The 17419-nt window shown below is 40.8% G+C and overlaps 1 protein-coding gene across 1 annotated transcript in view; it reads right to left on the bottom strand.

Annotated features, from left to right (window-relative positions):
* Positions 1–17419, bottom strand: part of SH3D21 (SH3 domain containing 21) — a 271986-nt gene that overhangs the window by 123628 nt on the left and 130939 nt on the right. The window contains exons 9-13 of the mRNA XM_075336044.1: positions 12884–12982; positions 10852–10897; positions 6602–6700; positions 4080–4175; positions 2802–2888 (exon numbers count right to left, since the gene is read on the bottom strand). Of these exons, the coding sequence (XP_075192159.1) occupies positions 2802–2888; positions 4080–4175; positions 6602–6700; positions 10852–10897; positions 12884–12982 (427 nt within the window). The remainder of the gene's footprint in view (positions 1–2801; positions 2889–4079; positions 4176–6601; positions 6701–10851; positions 10898–12883; positions 12983–17419) is intronic.

Here is a 17419-nt window from a genome sequence, read left to right as displayed (position 1 = left end):
ACAGACAGGGAAGGAGACAGACAGGGAAAGAGACAGACCTGGAAAAAGACAGATGGAGAAAGAGACAGACAGACAGGCAGTCAGGAACAGAGACAGACAGACAGGAAAAGAGTTGACAGCCAGAGAGACAGACAAAGATAGATGGAGAAAGAAACAGACCTTGACAGAGAAGGAAACGGACAGACAGAGACGGACAGACAGGGAAAGAGACAGACAGGAAGAGACACAGACAAAGAGATGGACAAAGACAGACAGGGAAAAAGACAGGGAAAGAGACGGGGAGACAGTCGGGGAAAGAGACAGACCTGGAAAAGGGACAGACCAGGGAAAGACAAAAGAAAAAGTCAGCCTGGCTGCACTAACTACTGGAATAGAGAGGTGCTCAGAAGAAAAGTAGTAGTCAATATAGAAAAGCAAGCTTCGGCACACTCAAATAAGAAAATATGAAATGAAAAAAATTTTTTTGCAGGTGATTTTATTGCAAGGCAAAAAAGGTTCATCAGTTACACCGACGTTTCAGCTCATAGAGCTTTTATCAAGGTAATGCTGTGTATAATACAGAAAAAAAAGAGAAAATTAAAATACAGAAATGTTTACAGACGGGGAAAGAAACAGACCTGAAAAGAGACAGACGAGGAAAGAGACAAACAGAGAGACAGACAAAAACAGATGGGGAAATAGACAGACGGGGAAAGACAGATGGGAAAAGAGACAGACCTTGAAAGAGACAGACCTGTAAAGAGACAGACATGGAAAGAAACAGACAGAGACAGTCAGGGAAAGAGACAGACGGGGAAAGAGACAGACGGGGAAAGAGACAGACGGGGAAAGAGACAGACCTGGAAAGAGACAGACCTGGAAAGAGATAGACGAGGAAAAAGACAGACCTGAAAAGAGACAGACCTAAAAAGAGACAGACAGGGACAGAGACAAAACAGAGAAAGAGACAAACAGAGAAAGAGACAGACGGGGCAAGAGAGAGACAGACAGACATAGAGAAAGACAGACAGACACAGATACAGAGATAGAGAGACAGACAGACACAGAGACACAGAGATAGAGACAGATAGACTGATACAAAGACAGACAGAGACATAGACACAGAAAGACAAGGAAAGAGAGAGACAGACAACGACACACAGACAGAGACTGGGATAGAGACAGAGTGACAGATACTATCCCGGGCAACGCCCGGGTACTACAGCTAGTTATTTTATATTAATATTAATTGAATCACTTAATATTGAGCAGAAGTATGAGGACATCACCCTATATGCAGTGCGAACCCACACATAGCCTCCCTATATATAGCATGAGTCCTCACATAGCACCCTACATACAGGCTGAGCCCTCACACACACAGTCCCCCAATAAATAGTATGAGACCCTACACAACCTCCTACATACAGAATGAGCCCCCACATAGCCCCCCTATATACAGCTTGAGCCCTCACATGGCTTCCTAGATACAGGATTCTAACGCTTCCCACTGTTGAGACGGCAAGCAAGAGTTAACCTACAAGACCACAGGGGGACCCGGGCTTACCCTTTAGTGGGAGGGGTTTAACTAAGCTCCTGTTGCGAGTCAGATGCCAGGAACCACTTCCAGGGCAGTGACCAGGACTGTGGCATCTAACGTCCAGGACAGAAGACAGATTCAGCTACGGACACAGGGGCAGGCAGGTACAGGTGGGATGGCTGAGGCAGACAGGAAAGAGGGTACAGACAGGTATGGTAGGCATGGTAAGGACAGCTAGGTATGAAAAGGCGGTGACAGGAATAGGTAATAGGATAGGAGCACGGGACCTAACAACTATCTAGCAGACAGAGGATGGACTAACTAAGGATTTTGTGCAGGCTCCTCCTCTAGTGGGAGGTTGCCTTAAGTACCTAGTGCCTCTCAGCAATAGGCTGAAAGTCACTTCTGGGAAATGGTGTGCTAACCCTTTAAGAGCAAGGCCGGCATGCAGGATCCTGCAACCTGAGGATGCAGATAGCAGTGACATTGAATGGCGGGCAGCAGCGGCGGTAAACAGGCAATGATGAATGCCATTATGTGGCCCATGGTCCACTCTTATTGAGCCCAGCGATAAGTGACTATATTACTGCAATTACACTACATGATATAATCATTTACATAGGTTTAGGGGATAAAAACAATTTTGTGAGTGCTTCTTTAAGGATATGTAATACAAGCAATTTACACTGAATCTACTTTATTAGGAATAATGTATTCTATATAAATGACTTTCTATTTAGGGTCGAGTAGTCAATATTTAACTCCATTTTGCAATTCCCACAGATAATTACAACCACAGAAAGCAAATATTGCACAAAACTAAATTAAAATCATGTGTAAACAGTACACACAATAATTGGCTTATATCCAATCAACATATATAGACAATATTGCAATATCAAAAAGTACGTACATATGCATTAATAAATGAAAGTAAAGCTGTAAGTCGATATGAATCTTTTAGGTGTTTATGTTCCTTATTTAGGTGTATTATATTATATTTATATTACTATATATGTGACATATGATTTTTTTCTGATAAGTAGCATTTTTATTAAGTCCCACATATGAAAAAGTAAAGTTAACTAAACCCACGTTAGAACTATGCCTATGCGTATTTGCATGCACTTTTTTCCTATTTTTATAAATGGAGAAACATCTTGAGGTTCATGATCCTGTACTAGAAATCCTCAAGACGCTGATATATTTGATTTGGAGGGAATCAAAACTAAATTGTATATGTAAACACGAGCGGGTTGAGGAATTTAACATTTTGATTTACCTTTTTGACTTGTAGAAATAGAAGCTGGTGACTGCGGCCTGTTTGCTGGTGACTTAAGGTCCATGACTGGTGTGTCTATTTTAGCAACTGAAAAGAAGAATACAAAGTGAGAAGGGCTGTATTAAAGAGCCCGCCACACCTAGAAAGCAACCTCTTTAATTGACATGCAGAAGCCACATCATATTTTCTCTTAGAGGGGCCATGAGATAATAACAAAGCCTTCATAAATACCTGATGGCACTAAACATAGAAACGTTGGTGGAAAGAGCTCTGCTTCTCGCTGTTACCTGTAGGAGTTTCAGCTAGTCATGTAAACTACTACTAAGTCTTTTCCTGTGTGGGCTGAAATATGAGGTATGTCTGCGGTGATGATCACTGCACCATCATACATCGCACGAAAAAACTCTGGTGTCCTATTAGTCATTGTTCTCATATTACACAGGACATAGAGCACATGTATAAATTATAACTTTAAATTATGTATTTATTAAGCATTCAGTGTCTATGAGTTTCTGTATAGTCACCGTCGAGGACAGTGACCATTTGGAGAATGTACCGTATATGGTTCCATCATGAAACCAGTGAGGACAGTGACCATTTGGAGAATATATATGGTTCCATCATGAAACTATTGAGGATTGACCATTTGGAGAATGTATATGGTTCCATCATGAAACCATCAAGGACAGTGACCATTTGGAGAATGTATATGGTTCCATCATGAAACCATTGAGGACAGTGACCATTTGGAGAATATATTTGGTTCCATCATGAAACTATTGAGGACAGTGACCATTTGGAGAATGTATATGGTTCCATCATGAATCCATCAAGGACAGTGACCATTTGGAAAATGTATGTGGTTCCATAATTAATTCATATTCCGAAAAGTACTGACAGTATTTCTACTCTCAATGATGTTTTACTAAATTTCTGCTTTGTTAAATTAATTAAAAATCTTATTAGATAAAAGGAAGTGTTTATGATAATACTTCCTATCACTAATATTATGCTATAACTCTGCGCAATTAAAGGTTTCTTTAGCTAAATATAACTGGAAACCGACTGTGCTGCGTCTTGCAGTCATGGTCCCTCAGATCGGACCGTTTGGACCAATAGCAACACTCACAGCCCTATGTATTACCAAAATTGTCTTACACAAGTATGTAAAAGCCCGCCGTGAAATCATTGTGCTATATGATCACAAAGGCCACACTACAAATTTGGTGCCGACTGAAAATAGCCAACATAAGACTCGCTATCAAAGACATTTTATACCTCTTTGTCCCGTGGAACTGGCACTGGAATTGGTACTGGGTGACTGTGACCGATCGACTGGAGGCTTGATGTCCATGGTAGTGATGTCCACTTTGGCTATTAAAATAAAATTATAAATGTAAAGTTGTATAGACTGGCCTGGACTGATCCAGAGAAAGACAAAGATCATCAAATCTGTATCTAATAAAGTGTCGGATATACAGTACATTAATGTGCTTATTGTTTAGGAATGAAAGTTATAATTGGAAATGTTTTCCTAATGCCAAACACCCTGGTAGACGACTACAGCTTATTTTATGGTTATGTGGGACTATCAACTACAAGATTATCTGTAATGTAAGGCATGTTTATTGTGAAGGAGTTGATCAGTCGTAAATCAATACAGACTAATCAACCCAATTCATTGGAAAACACTTTGCATTGCAGAAAAATGTATCAACTTTTCAAAGTTGCTGTAAACTTGAGCAATTTTTGGTGTTTTCATGCCAGTATCAAACAGCTATAGCATAATAAGCAGAGCGGAAGTGGGATGTATGGGGCATGGCAACCTCTCATCATTTGATTCATGACAAGTTGTGGAGTACTTTACTCCACAACACATTAATTAATGCACACCTTAGCATGCTCTCAGTGAGGTTATTAATGGTTGTCTGAGGAATGTTCTGCTGAATGAAGTGAGCATCCAAATCATCAATATCTACTGCTGGCAGCTTCCTTTTCAATTGAATAGCAAAAGGTGTAGCCCAAGAAAAAAGCCCTAAAATATAACTTTTAATATTTTCAATAATTAAAATGACCAAGGTCCATTTTAAAAAAAAACACACACAATAAATTAACATAAAGCATCACGTCTGGACCACAAAGCTCAAACGGGTCCAAACGTGTGCTGTGGCCAGGGCCGGCTCCAGGTTTTTGTGGGCCCCGGGCGGAAGAGTCCCAGTGGGCCCCATAAACACGCAGACACACACACATACACAGATACATACACGCACATATACATATTTAAAGACAAACTCACAAAAATACATATAAACAGACAAATCTATACAGTCATATACACTGACATACATAGATACACATCATACATGCATACATACATACAGAGACACATACTGCTATGCTGCATACATACATATAGACAGACACACACATACTGCTCTGCTACATACATACATACATACAGACACACACACACTGCACTGCATGCATACATACAGACACGCATACTGCTCTGCTGCATACATACATGCATACACGCATACTGCTTAGCATGCATACATACAGACATGCATACTACTCTGCTGCATATATACATACATACATACAGACACACACACACTGCTCTGCTGCATATATACATACATACATACAGACACGCATACTGCTCTGCTGCATATATACATACATACATACAGACACGCACACTGCTCTGCTGCATATATACATACATACATACAGACACGCATACTGCTCTGCTGCATATATACATACATACATACAGACACGCATACTGCTCTGCTGCATATATACATACATGCATACAGACACGCACACTGCTCTGTTGCATATATACATACATACATACAGACACGCATACTGCTCTGCTGCATATATACATACATACATACATACAGACACGCATACTGCTCTGCTGCATATATACATACATACATACAGACACGCACACTGCTCTGCTGCATATATACATACATACATACAGACACGCATACTGCTCTGCTGCATATATACATACATACATGTATGGGGAGGGAGTGATGTCCCACACATACTGATCAGGTCACGGTGCAGATGGGGCCCACACAGCGCTGGAGGGAAGCGATGTGCTGGGGGTCGCTGGCTGGCACTGTGACTCCTTCATCTGTGCGACCGAGCAGGACGCCGGGCAGTAGCTCCGCCCACAGATGATGCTCAATGCAGGAGAACACAGTGAACGCTGTGGTCTGCGGGCCTTAAAGGGCCGGCAGCCACAGTTTCCACTGCCAAGGACTGCTGTCCCTGGAACTCGGCCCGGGGGCAGCAGAACTGACGAGGCCGAGTGGGCCCCCCCAGCTCTCCAGGGCCCCGGCATTTGCCCGGGTATGCCGCGTGCTGACGCCGGCCCTGGCTGTGGCACATTAAAAAGAAATGACCACAATACTTTGCACTAGACCCAGTGTAAACCGTCCCCTTAACGGGCTACAGTTCACTGATAAGTAAGATAATATTGTACACAGGAAGGTTTCATAGAACTACGGGAACCGCCCGTCAGGTAAATAAACATTACAAAACAAGATGTTTTGAAAATGTATTTCCATTGTTTTCATCACTTGCATATCATTAATATATCTGTCTATCTATCCTCTGATTTCCATAACTCCTTCACTTTCTTCTTGGTGTTGCAATTTCAATGTTTAGGTGTGTAGCTATGGTAAATATGCCTGTTATGAACAGCTGGTAAAGCTATGCAAACTGTGAAAACAACAAAAATAATAAATATGTAAATCTATATTTGGCTCTACTACCTTTTGACCCTGTGGAACTTGCACTGGAAATGGCACTGGGTGACTGTGGTATATTCACAAGTGGCTTGAGGTCAATGGATGTGGTATCCTTTTTTGCTACTAAAAGAGTAAAGAGTAAAAAATACAGATAATTTCAAAAATCACACGTGAATAGTCCTCAGGAATCCACAAAAGTCTAAAATCTTTAAAGTCTTAAGGACCTTTTAAGGGATTTCCCAGTTTAAATATAACAAAATGATCTTTACTCACTGACCACTGATCCAGTGCTAGTTATCTGCCATGGCTTTGTAGACATTGTTGCATTGGTCACATGCACTGGAGTTGGGATTTCACTGCTTTAGGCCATGTGCCCATGGGGGAAAGTAACTTGGTTTTTTGCTGCGGAAAAGCCGCGGATTTCCTAGATTTTACAGATAAATCCGCGGGTTTATGCAAGCACAGACACTCCCCATGTTATCCTATGGGATTTGGGGAGTGCTGTATCAATAATGTGGTTTTTGCGTCTGCGGAAAATGCTGCGGATTTCCCGCAGCCACACGTAACTGCATGTCAATTATTCATGCGGAATTATCTGCAGAATTCCCACCTTTCCACTATGGGGATATAGGGCGGGAAATCCGTAGGAATTCTGCATGAAATCCGCACTGTTTCTGCAGGTATACCGCAACAGTTCCGCAGAAATACCGCATCAATGGATAGCTGCGAATTCCGTGGAGTTGCTGTGTGAACCTGCGAACATACCTGCAGAAAAGTCCGCAGGTATGATCTCCCATGGGCACATGGCCTTAGCCGGTCAACAGAGACCACGGGCAGTGGTAAGGAGGCAGCGCTGGATCAGCAATCAGTGAGCAGCCTCATTGCCCCTATGGTCGTGTTGTAGCACAGCTCATCTGGTCTTTCCTCAGTTCTGCCACACATGCAGGTGAGATCATGCTCTCAAAATCCCCATGAACTACCAATCACATATAAAGTTTTTAAATAATAATAAATATTGATCATATATAATTTGCAAAGTAATTTCATTTAAAGCTATTAATGATCACATCATCCTTTATAGATAAAACTTGCTCATAATCTCTATCAGGAAATACACAGCAGAGCACAGAAAAGTGCCTGCAGCACTGAGGAGAAGCAATGTGCTACTGGGAAATGTAGTTTTAGCAGATATGAATAGGATTAACTATTTACCTCTTTGAAGCTGAATGCACAGAGAGGCAGAAGGAGATGTAAAAAACACGAAATTTTAAGAAAGAAATTTGGGCTTATACTCCATATTAACAATAGTCATACAGATGCTGTGCTTTGCAAAACAAATATTGTCATTTTGTGAAACACATCACTTGTCTAGAGTCAGTTAAGCTTTATACAGAAGCTAATCTCACAGCTAATGGGTTCCAGTTCAAAATCTGTAAAGAGGTTATCTACCAAGTGCCATTTATATTACTGGTATTACCTTTTGGTAGCAAATGGCCCTTTTGTTCCAATCAGGCATTAGGGACTAAGTATAACGGGTACCTTATAGTTATGGCCCTGGTTATATATGGACTAATGTTCCATGTGCTATCTTAAAGGCTATTACACACAACACGATTTACACCTTTGATCTATCTTTTAGAAAGGCTCCTGTGCGCTGAGAAGCTGACCAAAATGTAACCTCTATAGAGCAAACCTGTTCCATTGTATGTGGGAATGCCCGGCTATAGAAGGAGTGTGGGAGGAAGAAATTGAACATAGACAAAATATGGGGGATAGTAGTGCCAAAAGATCCGCTATCTTGCTTATTACATCATATAGCTATACAGGAGGTAATGTGTGAAGATCATGTGTATATTCCAAATGCTATGCACATGATGCTAATGGTAGTAAAAAGGTGCATTCTCAGGCACTGGCTGAAAAGACAGGTACCTGATATATCAGAGATAGTCAATAACAAGAAAACACTGATGATGATGATGGATCAATTACAGTCATGGCCAGAAGTTTTGAGAATCACACCAAAATTATATTTTCACATGATCTGTTGCCCTCTGGTTTTTAATTGTGTTTGTCTGATGTTTACATCCCATACAGAAATATAATTGCAATCATATTATGAGTACCAAAAGGTTATATTGACAGTTAGAATGAGTTAATGCAGCAAGTCACTATTTGCAGTGTTGACCCTTCTTCTTCAGGACCTCTGCAATTCTCCCTAGTATGCTCTCAATCAACTTCTGGATCAAATCCTGACTGATAGCTGTCCATTCTTGCATAAGCAATGCTTGCATTTTGCCAGAATTTGTTGGTTTTTGTTTGTCCACCTGTCTCTTGATGATTGCCCACAAGTTCTCAATGGGATTAAGATCTGGGGAGTTTCCAGGCCATGGACCCAAAATCTCTATGTTTTGTTCCATGAGCCATTTAGTGATCACCTTTGCTTTATGGCAAGGCGCTCCATCATGCTGGAAAAGGCATTGTTGGGCGCCAAACTGCTCTTGGACAGTTGGGAGAAGTTGCTCTTGGAGGACATTCAGGTACCATTTTTTATTCATGGCTGTGTTTTTAGGCAAGACTGTGAGTGAGCCGATTCCCTTGGCTGAGAAGCAACCCCACACATGAATCGTTTCAGGATGCTTAACAGTTGGCATGAGACAAGACTGGTGGTAGCGCTCACCTCTTCTTCTCCTAATAAGCTGTTTTCCAGATGTCCCAAACAATCGAAAAGGGGATTCATCTGAGAAAATGACTTTACCCCAGACCTCAGCAGTCCACTCCCTGTACCTTTTGCAGAAAATCAGTCGGCCCCTGATGTTTTTTCTGGAGAGAAGTGGATTCTTTGCTGCCCTCCTTGAAACCAGGCCTTGCTCAAGCAGTCTCCGCCTCACAGTGCATGCAGAAGCACTCACACCAGCCTGCTGCCATTGCTGAGCTAGCTCGGCACTGCTGGTAGTCCGATCCCGCAGCTGAAACAGTTTTAAGATATGGTCCTGGCGTTTGCTGGTCCTTCTTGGGTGCCCTGGAGCCTTTTTGGCAACAATGGAAGCTCTCTTCTTGAAGTTCTTGATGATGCCATAGATTGTTGACTGAGGTGCAATCTTTGTAGCTGCGATACTCTTCCCTGTTAGGCCATTTTTGTGCAGAGCAATGATGGCTGCACGTGTTTCTTTAGAGATAACCATGGTTAACTGAAGAGAAACAATGATACCAAGCACCAGCCTCCTTTTAAAGTGTCCAGTGGTGTCATTCTTACTTAATCATGACTGATTGATCGCCAGCCCTGTCCTCATCAACACCCACACCTGTGTTAATGGAACAATCACTAAAACAATGTTAGCTGCTCCTTTTAAAGGCAGGAATGCAATGATGTTGAAATGTGTTTTGGGGGTAGAAGTTCATTTTCTTAGCCAATATTGACTTTGTAAGTAATTGCTGTTAAGCTGATCACTCTTTATGACATTCTGGAGTATATGCAAATTGCCATTAGAAAAACTTAAGCAGTAGACTTTGTAAAAATTAATATTTGTAGCATTCTCAAAACTCTTGGCCATGACTGTAGATGCAGAAAGTAGCAGGGAAAAAATACTGCCAAGTTCTTCTAAAAGTAGAAGACATTCATAGAAAAGAGTTACTCACAAAACAAGATTTCTAGAATAATTAAACCATTTAAAGACACAACCTGGTATAATTGGGGAGAGTTACAGGGATCATTAGGGAGATTGGAAATAAAGGATTCAAATCCGAAGAATCCCTTTGGGAAGTTAAGATTTAGAAATGCTATGGTTATATGCTTCAGTTTCGAGAATAAATAAGATTTTCTTGTTGATGATCACTAATGTACGAGAAAGCATTATATTGATTTCTGTAAAATGTATATGCGGTCATCAAATAAAATTTGTTTAAAAAAATAAAGAAGACTATTACAAGACACCAAAGAATACTATAACCATATAAAAGAAGGAGGCTACTGCAAAGTGCATTTATACAGGTAATAAAAAAATCACTCTGACGTTTAATCATTTATAGTGCAGATTACATTCCTCTTAACACACCTCAGCCGCTGTAGAACCTCTTTTTGAAGGTTAAACGGGTTTCTAGTAATGGACAACCCCTGCTTAATCACTTCGAAGCTCCATAGGTAAAACAAATTACTTCCCACAGTGGAGCCGTTCCATCAGTAGGATGGCTGACAATTATCCAATGTGTATGGACAACTTAAGTCAAGTATTAACGTATTATTTTTGGAAATAAATTTATTAAAGTTGATAGCTCACCTGGTCCCTTAACTGTAGCGGTACGTGTAGGAGGCTTGCTGGCTTTCTGGAAAGTTAATAATGAAGAATGACATGAGTTACTGATGTCACTATTAAACATGACTTAGCAAAAAACGAAATGTTTGCAGCACCTCAGTTGAGATCATTCATAAGGACATATGGACGCAAGTCAAAAAACTAAGGGATCCTCTTGGCAATCAGCATATAATAAAATGAAAGACAGCGTCCCAGGGGTAATCTTCAAAGGAAATTTTTTCCATCCAGACAGTAGACCGCAACGTTTCAAGCTACAGTAGGGCTTTATCAAGCATGCTTGATAAAGCCCTACTGTATGGTGAAACGTTGCTGTCTGCTGTCTGGATGGAATAAATATTCCTTTGTAGATTACCCCTGGGACGCTGTCTTTTATTAAACATGACCTGTCACAGGGACGTGGCCTAGTGCAGCATGTGAGAGAATGCAGCCAGAGGATCTCCTGCCTAGCATCTAGCTAATTATGTCATAATGCCCAAAATCTGCTTTCAACCTATTCCTGCTGCCTGCTTTGGTAGTGTTATTTATTGGCAAAATGACCCAAAATAGCCAAAAAACAATGGCAGGAGCGATGGGACTGAAGATCCAAGATGGCTCAGCGGCCAAAATGATGGGAACTGTGGGAATCACTGAAACGATGAGAAGAGAGCCAGGCTTGAGAAATTTGTCTAATCTTCTGCCAATAAGGGAGACAGTGGTAATGTAAATTCCCTGGTGTCTGAGATGAAGGATGGTGCAGCAACCTCTAGAGATGATAGCAGGTCAGAGGAAGCACATACTGCCGAGGTGCGAAAAACTGAATATAGTGAATGGTGCTGCGCAATCCTCTGCTCAGCAGCTGCTACAGTAGATGCAGATACAAGAGGTACCTGTACTGAAAGATGTCTTCCTAGCAGTGGCTCACTTAAGTCTTTTATCCACTTCAACTTTACAACTTGGCAGCCTCGGAATATATATCAGGTATCCATCATTACTTACAGAAAGTAAAAGACAGATGGGGAGCTGTAAAGGGCAGAGTTAGTACCCAGAAGACCACCTAACTGACCAATCTAGCAAGGAAAGTGGGCAAACACTGCGCACAGCAAATATGTGCATTACTGCCAAAGATGGATGACCTGGAAAACAGAATGAGTCACAAAAAAAAAAGCTCTCTCTCTCCTGAGTTCTTTGAAAAGTGTCTAAAATGAAAGATTGACCCTACTATAACCAGTGAAAAGGGTGCCGGCTCATCTACTCATTCCAAGACATTTATCAACCTGTCCTTGTCAAAATCTTACCCTATCAGAATGGAGATGTTATTTCTAATCAAGTGACCATTTAGACTTAACCATTAACTAAAATCTCAATTTTTCCTGATTTACTCAACAGAGGTGCAAAAACAAGGAGGAAACCTATTTTACATATTGTATATCAAGAGCTCTGATCTAGAAAATCCTTACCAGCTGGATCTTCATTTTACACATACACAATTTTGAAGCCAAAATAATGAGAACGTTTAGATTTACTTCAAATTATGTACTATAGAACAGTGGATACCTTAACACATTCAGCCCATGGGAACCCCATATTGGTGAACAGTAAGGATGTGATATGAAGGAGCTTCCGATTGCTGACACTGATGATACTGCTTACGTTTTCTAGTGCAATATAGGATTTTCACACTGTTATGTAACAGGATGTGGCTTGTACTGGGTCGTTGTGCATTACCGTGTTCTGCACTTGTTTCACATCTCTTGTTATGGCAAATGATAAATCAATAACTTTAGCTGACATTTTATCTGTATGAACAGTTATGGCATATTGACTTCTGAGACTCACTCCTTGAATCACAGTCTTCCAGGAATGGAGTATCAGCCATATGCTAAAAGGACCAGCTCTTTAAATATTTCTGCCACAAATAGATGACTTAATGGGGAGTAATTGAAATAAGTGACGCTACTCATAAATGGTGAAATATCTAGGTATATTTATGAAACATCTGTCAATGGATCACACTTACAGTTTGTGAGTTTGAAGGTATCAAAATCACGAAGTTATCCGGAAACAGACCGTTTTTTCCATTAAATTCACCACGCCACCAGCCCTCATCTTCTGTCTCCTGTATAGAGATACAAGCCAAAATATGAAACGTATTTAAATGTGAATTGAAGTTTCAGCAAAGCTTGTATAAATCAATAGTACAGCTAATTATAAGAAACTTTGCAATATATATTATTGGAGGAATGTGCTTCTTTCTCCACATATCAGGCACATCCTACCCGCCTCTGCCTCTTGTATCCTCCATCTATTATTGCTTGAGAAAGAGGAGGTCTCAGAAATCTCACAACAGGTGTGAATGCCAGATTCCATCTACCTGTTGTCTCTGCCGTGAATCACAGAGGAGAGTAAAACATTTTTATAGAATCTCGACAACTGATTTAAGGCTAAGCACACACGGCGAGTAAACTGGAGTGAGTGGAATGCGATAAAAAAAAAACACATTCCACTCACACCAATATTACTCTATGGGGTCGTTCCCATGAGTGATTTTTTTTCTCAGCCCTAATTGGACAGAGAAAACAATTGCAGCATACTGCAGGTAGAATCCGATTCATTTTCACTTGGACCCCTACAAGACTATGGCTGCTAGAGAAACATCACAGTGCACTCACATTACACCAGAGTGCAGTACAATAATCGCATCAACTGATAATGGAGGAGATGGGAGATTAGTCCCACCCTCTTTTCCGAGGCTATGATCCGATCGCAGAATCATATCACAGTATAATGACACTCTGCTTACGCTTGCAGCATAGCAGTAGCCAGGGGTCATTGGCATAATGCATCCGATGCTCTCTCATCGGATGCTAAATGCCCATGTATCCTTAGCCTTAGTCAACCACTCTTGACTCACAATAAAGATGGAAGAAAATATGGATACTGAACTTAATGAACATGAAATATTCCTGGCCTGCCGCTGACTGGCAGTGACCAATGGAGCCTCATTCTGTGAACATTCATTTGTCCAATCACCAGCATTCAGGAAGTGCTTGAGATCAATAGGTATGATTTGCACAGTTCCATACAGAGCTGAGTCCTATTTCATAACTGTTTTATGCAAGAATATGGCAAGATACTCTCAATTAAATTAAGTAAAGATAATTGATACGCTATTATCAATTTGACACATGAAAGTCAGTCAATTCAGAAAATTGCTAGAATCTTGAAGGTTCCACAAGTGTAGTCATGGAAACCATCAATCGCTATGATGAAACTAGCTCTCCAGAAGTCTGCCTCTAGAAAGGAAGACCAAGAATTATCTCTGCTACAGTGGATAAGTTCATCAGAGTTAACCTCAGTAATTGCAATTGACCGCACCTCATAAAACAACACTTATAAATGATGCACAGATGCATCTCAACATCAACTGACCAGAAGAGACTGCTAAAAGCAGAGCTTAATTTATTTTTATTTATTTTACTCAAATATATAACACCATTTATTCAACAGCGCTTTACAAACATCATTACTGTCCATATTAGGGTTCACAATCCAATTTTTATGGTAAAATTGTTGCAAAGAAGCTACTACTGAAAACTACAAACAAGAAAAGATTGATTTTGGCCCAAACACTACAAAGACTGGACATTAGATCAGTGAAAATCAACACTGTGATCTGATGAGTCAAATTTATTTTTTTTTGTACCATGCGCCGTTTGCAAGATGCAGAAAATGATAATAGACAGTAGAAGGTGCCACCTGTGAAGCCTGAAGGTGTCGGCCTTTTTGCTGTTGGTGACTTATTCTAAATTCAAGGCACATTTACACAGTATACCTACCACAACATTCTGCAATGCCTTCCCATCCCATTGGAGTTGTACTTAGTGGGACCATCATTTGTGTTGCAATGAGACAATGACTCAAAACAGACTTCCCGGCTATGTAAGAGCTACGTGACCAAGGAGGAGTGGGATCGAGTGCGCCATCAGACTTCCACAATCATCCAACCTCATTCCAATTGAGATGGTTTGGTATGAGTTGGACTGCAGGGTAAAGGCAAAGCAGCCTATAAGTGTTCAGCACCTCTGGGAACGCCTTCCATTCCAGATGACTACCTGATGAAGTTGTTTGAGAGAATGCCAAGGGATTGTAAATTTGTTAGGGTAAAAGGGTTTTTATTTGAAGGTTTAACAAACATTCTAGTTTGTTTCACATGTTTTTGTTTACTCTCTTTCCATCTGTGTTCCTCCGTGGTTTTGCATTTTCAGTCTGAATCTACAATGTGTGCATTTCAGTAAGAACAAGGAAAGCAATTACATGAAAATGTGGCTAAATTTTTGTGCAGTACTGTAAAACACAAAGGATACAGTCATGGCCAAAAGTTTTGAGAATGCTACAAATATCAATTTTTACAAAGTCTACTGCTTAAGTTTTTCTAATGGCAATTTACATATACTCCAGAATGTCATAAAGAGTGATCAGCTTAACAGCAATTACTTACAAAGTCAATATTGGCTAAGAAAATGAACTTCAACCCCCAAAACACATTTCAACATCATTGCATTACTGCCTTAAAAGGAGCAGCTAACATTGTTTTAGTGATTGTTCCATTAACACAGGTGTGGGTGTTGATGAGGACAGGGCTGGCAATCAATCAGTCATGACTAACTATGAATGACACCACTGGACACTTTAAAAGGAGGCTGGTGCTTGGTATCATTGTTTCTCTTCAGTTAACCATGGTTATCTCTAAAGAAACACGTGCAGCCATCATTGCTCTGCACAAAAATGGCCTAACAGGGAAGAGTATCGCAGCTACAAAGATTGCATCTCAGTCAACAATCTATCGCATCATCAAGAACTTCAAGGAGAGAGCTTCCATTGTTGCCAAAAAGGCTCCAGGGCACCCAAGAAGGACCAGCAAACGCCAGGACCGTATCTTAAAACTGTTTCAGCTGCGGGATCGGACTACCAGCAGTGCCGAGCTAGCTCAGCAATGGCAGCAGGCTGGTGTGAGTGCTTCTGCATGCACTGTGAGGCGGAGACTGCTTGAGCAAGGCCTGGTTTCAAGGAGGGCAGCAAAGAAGCCACTTCTCTCCAGAAAAAACATCAGGGACCGACTGATATTCTGCAAAAGGTACAGGGAGTGGACTGCTGAGGTCTGGGGTAAAGTCATTTTCTCAGATGAATCCCCTTTTCGATTGTTTGGGACATCTGGAAAACAGCTTATTAGGAGAAGAAGAGGTGAGCGCTACCACCAGTCTTGTCTCATGCCAACTGTTAAGCATCCTGAAACGATTCATGTGTGGGGTTGCTTCTCAGCCAAGGGAATCGGCTCACTCACAGTCTTGCCTAAAAACACAGCCATGAATAAAGAATGGTACCAGAATGTCCTCCAAGAGCAACTTCTCCCAACTGTCCAAGAGCAGTTTGGCGCCCAACAATGCCTTTTCCAGCATGATGGAGCACCTTGCCATAAAGCAAAGGTGATCACTAAATGGCTCATGGAACAAAACATAGAGATTTTGGGTCCATGGCCTGGAAACTCCCTAGATCTTAATCCCATTGAGAACTTGTGGGCAATCATCAAGAGACGGGTAGACAAACAAAAACCAACAAATTCTAGCAAAATGCAAGCATTGCTTATGCAAGAATAGACAGCTATCAATCAGGATTTGATCCAGAAGTTGATTGAGAGTATGCCAGGGAGAATTGCAGAGGTCCTGAAGAAGAAGGGTCAACACTGCAAATAGTGACTTGCTGCATTAACTCATTCTAACTGTCAATATAACCTTTTGGTACTCATAATATGATTGCAATTATATTTCTGTATGTGATGTAAACATCAGACAAACACAATTAAAAACCAGAGGGCAACAGATCATGTGAAAATAGAATTTTGGTGTCATTCTCAAAACTTTTGGCCATGACTGTACATGTAGACTTTTCTGCATGCACTGTATAGGATACACTGGATTCTGCTGTATACACCACATAGGATACACTGAGATTCTTCTGTCTATATCACATAGGAAACACTGAGACTCTGCTGTGTACATCACATAGGATACACTGAGATTCTTCTGTTTACACATCACAGAGGAAACACTGACACTCTGCTTATACATCACATAGGATACACTGAGATTCTGCTTTATACATTACATAGGAAACACTGTGACTCTACTCTCTACTTCATAGGATACACTGAAAGTCTGCTCTATACGTAAAATAGGATGCACTGACACTCTGCTATATGCGTCATGTGGGATACACTGAAATTGCTCTCTACATCACAGAATACTCTGAGACTGTTGTATACATAAAATTGGCTATACTGGACTGTTGTATATATTACATACTATACAATGAGATTCTGCTGTATACATCATACAGGATACATTACGAATCTGCTGCATTCATAAGGGGACATGTCACTGATCTATCACTGATTGCCAATACATGGGGCCAATAGCAATGTGATGAGTCTCTGGCATCATGGGAATATAATATGCATTAGGGGAACCACATCAGAAGGAAAGATAGATTTAATATG

This window comes from Anomaloglossus baeobatrachus, chromosome 2, assembly GCF_048569485.1.
Source record: "Anomaloglossus baeobatrachus isolate aAnoBae1 chromosome 2, aAnoBae1.hap1, whole genome shotgun sequence".
Taxonomy (NCBI): domain Eukaryota; kingdom Metazoa; phylum Chordata; class Amphibia; order Anura; family Aromobatidae; genus Anomaloglossus; species Anomaloglossus baeobatrachus.
Note: the sequence above shows the minus strand (reverse complement) of the source record. Positions and strands in the feature narration are given on the sequence as shown.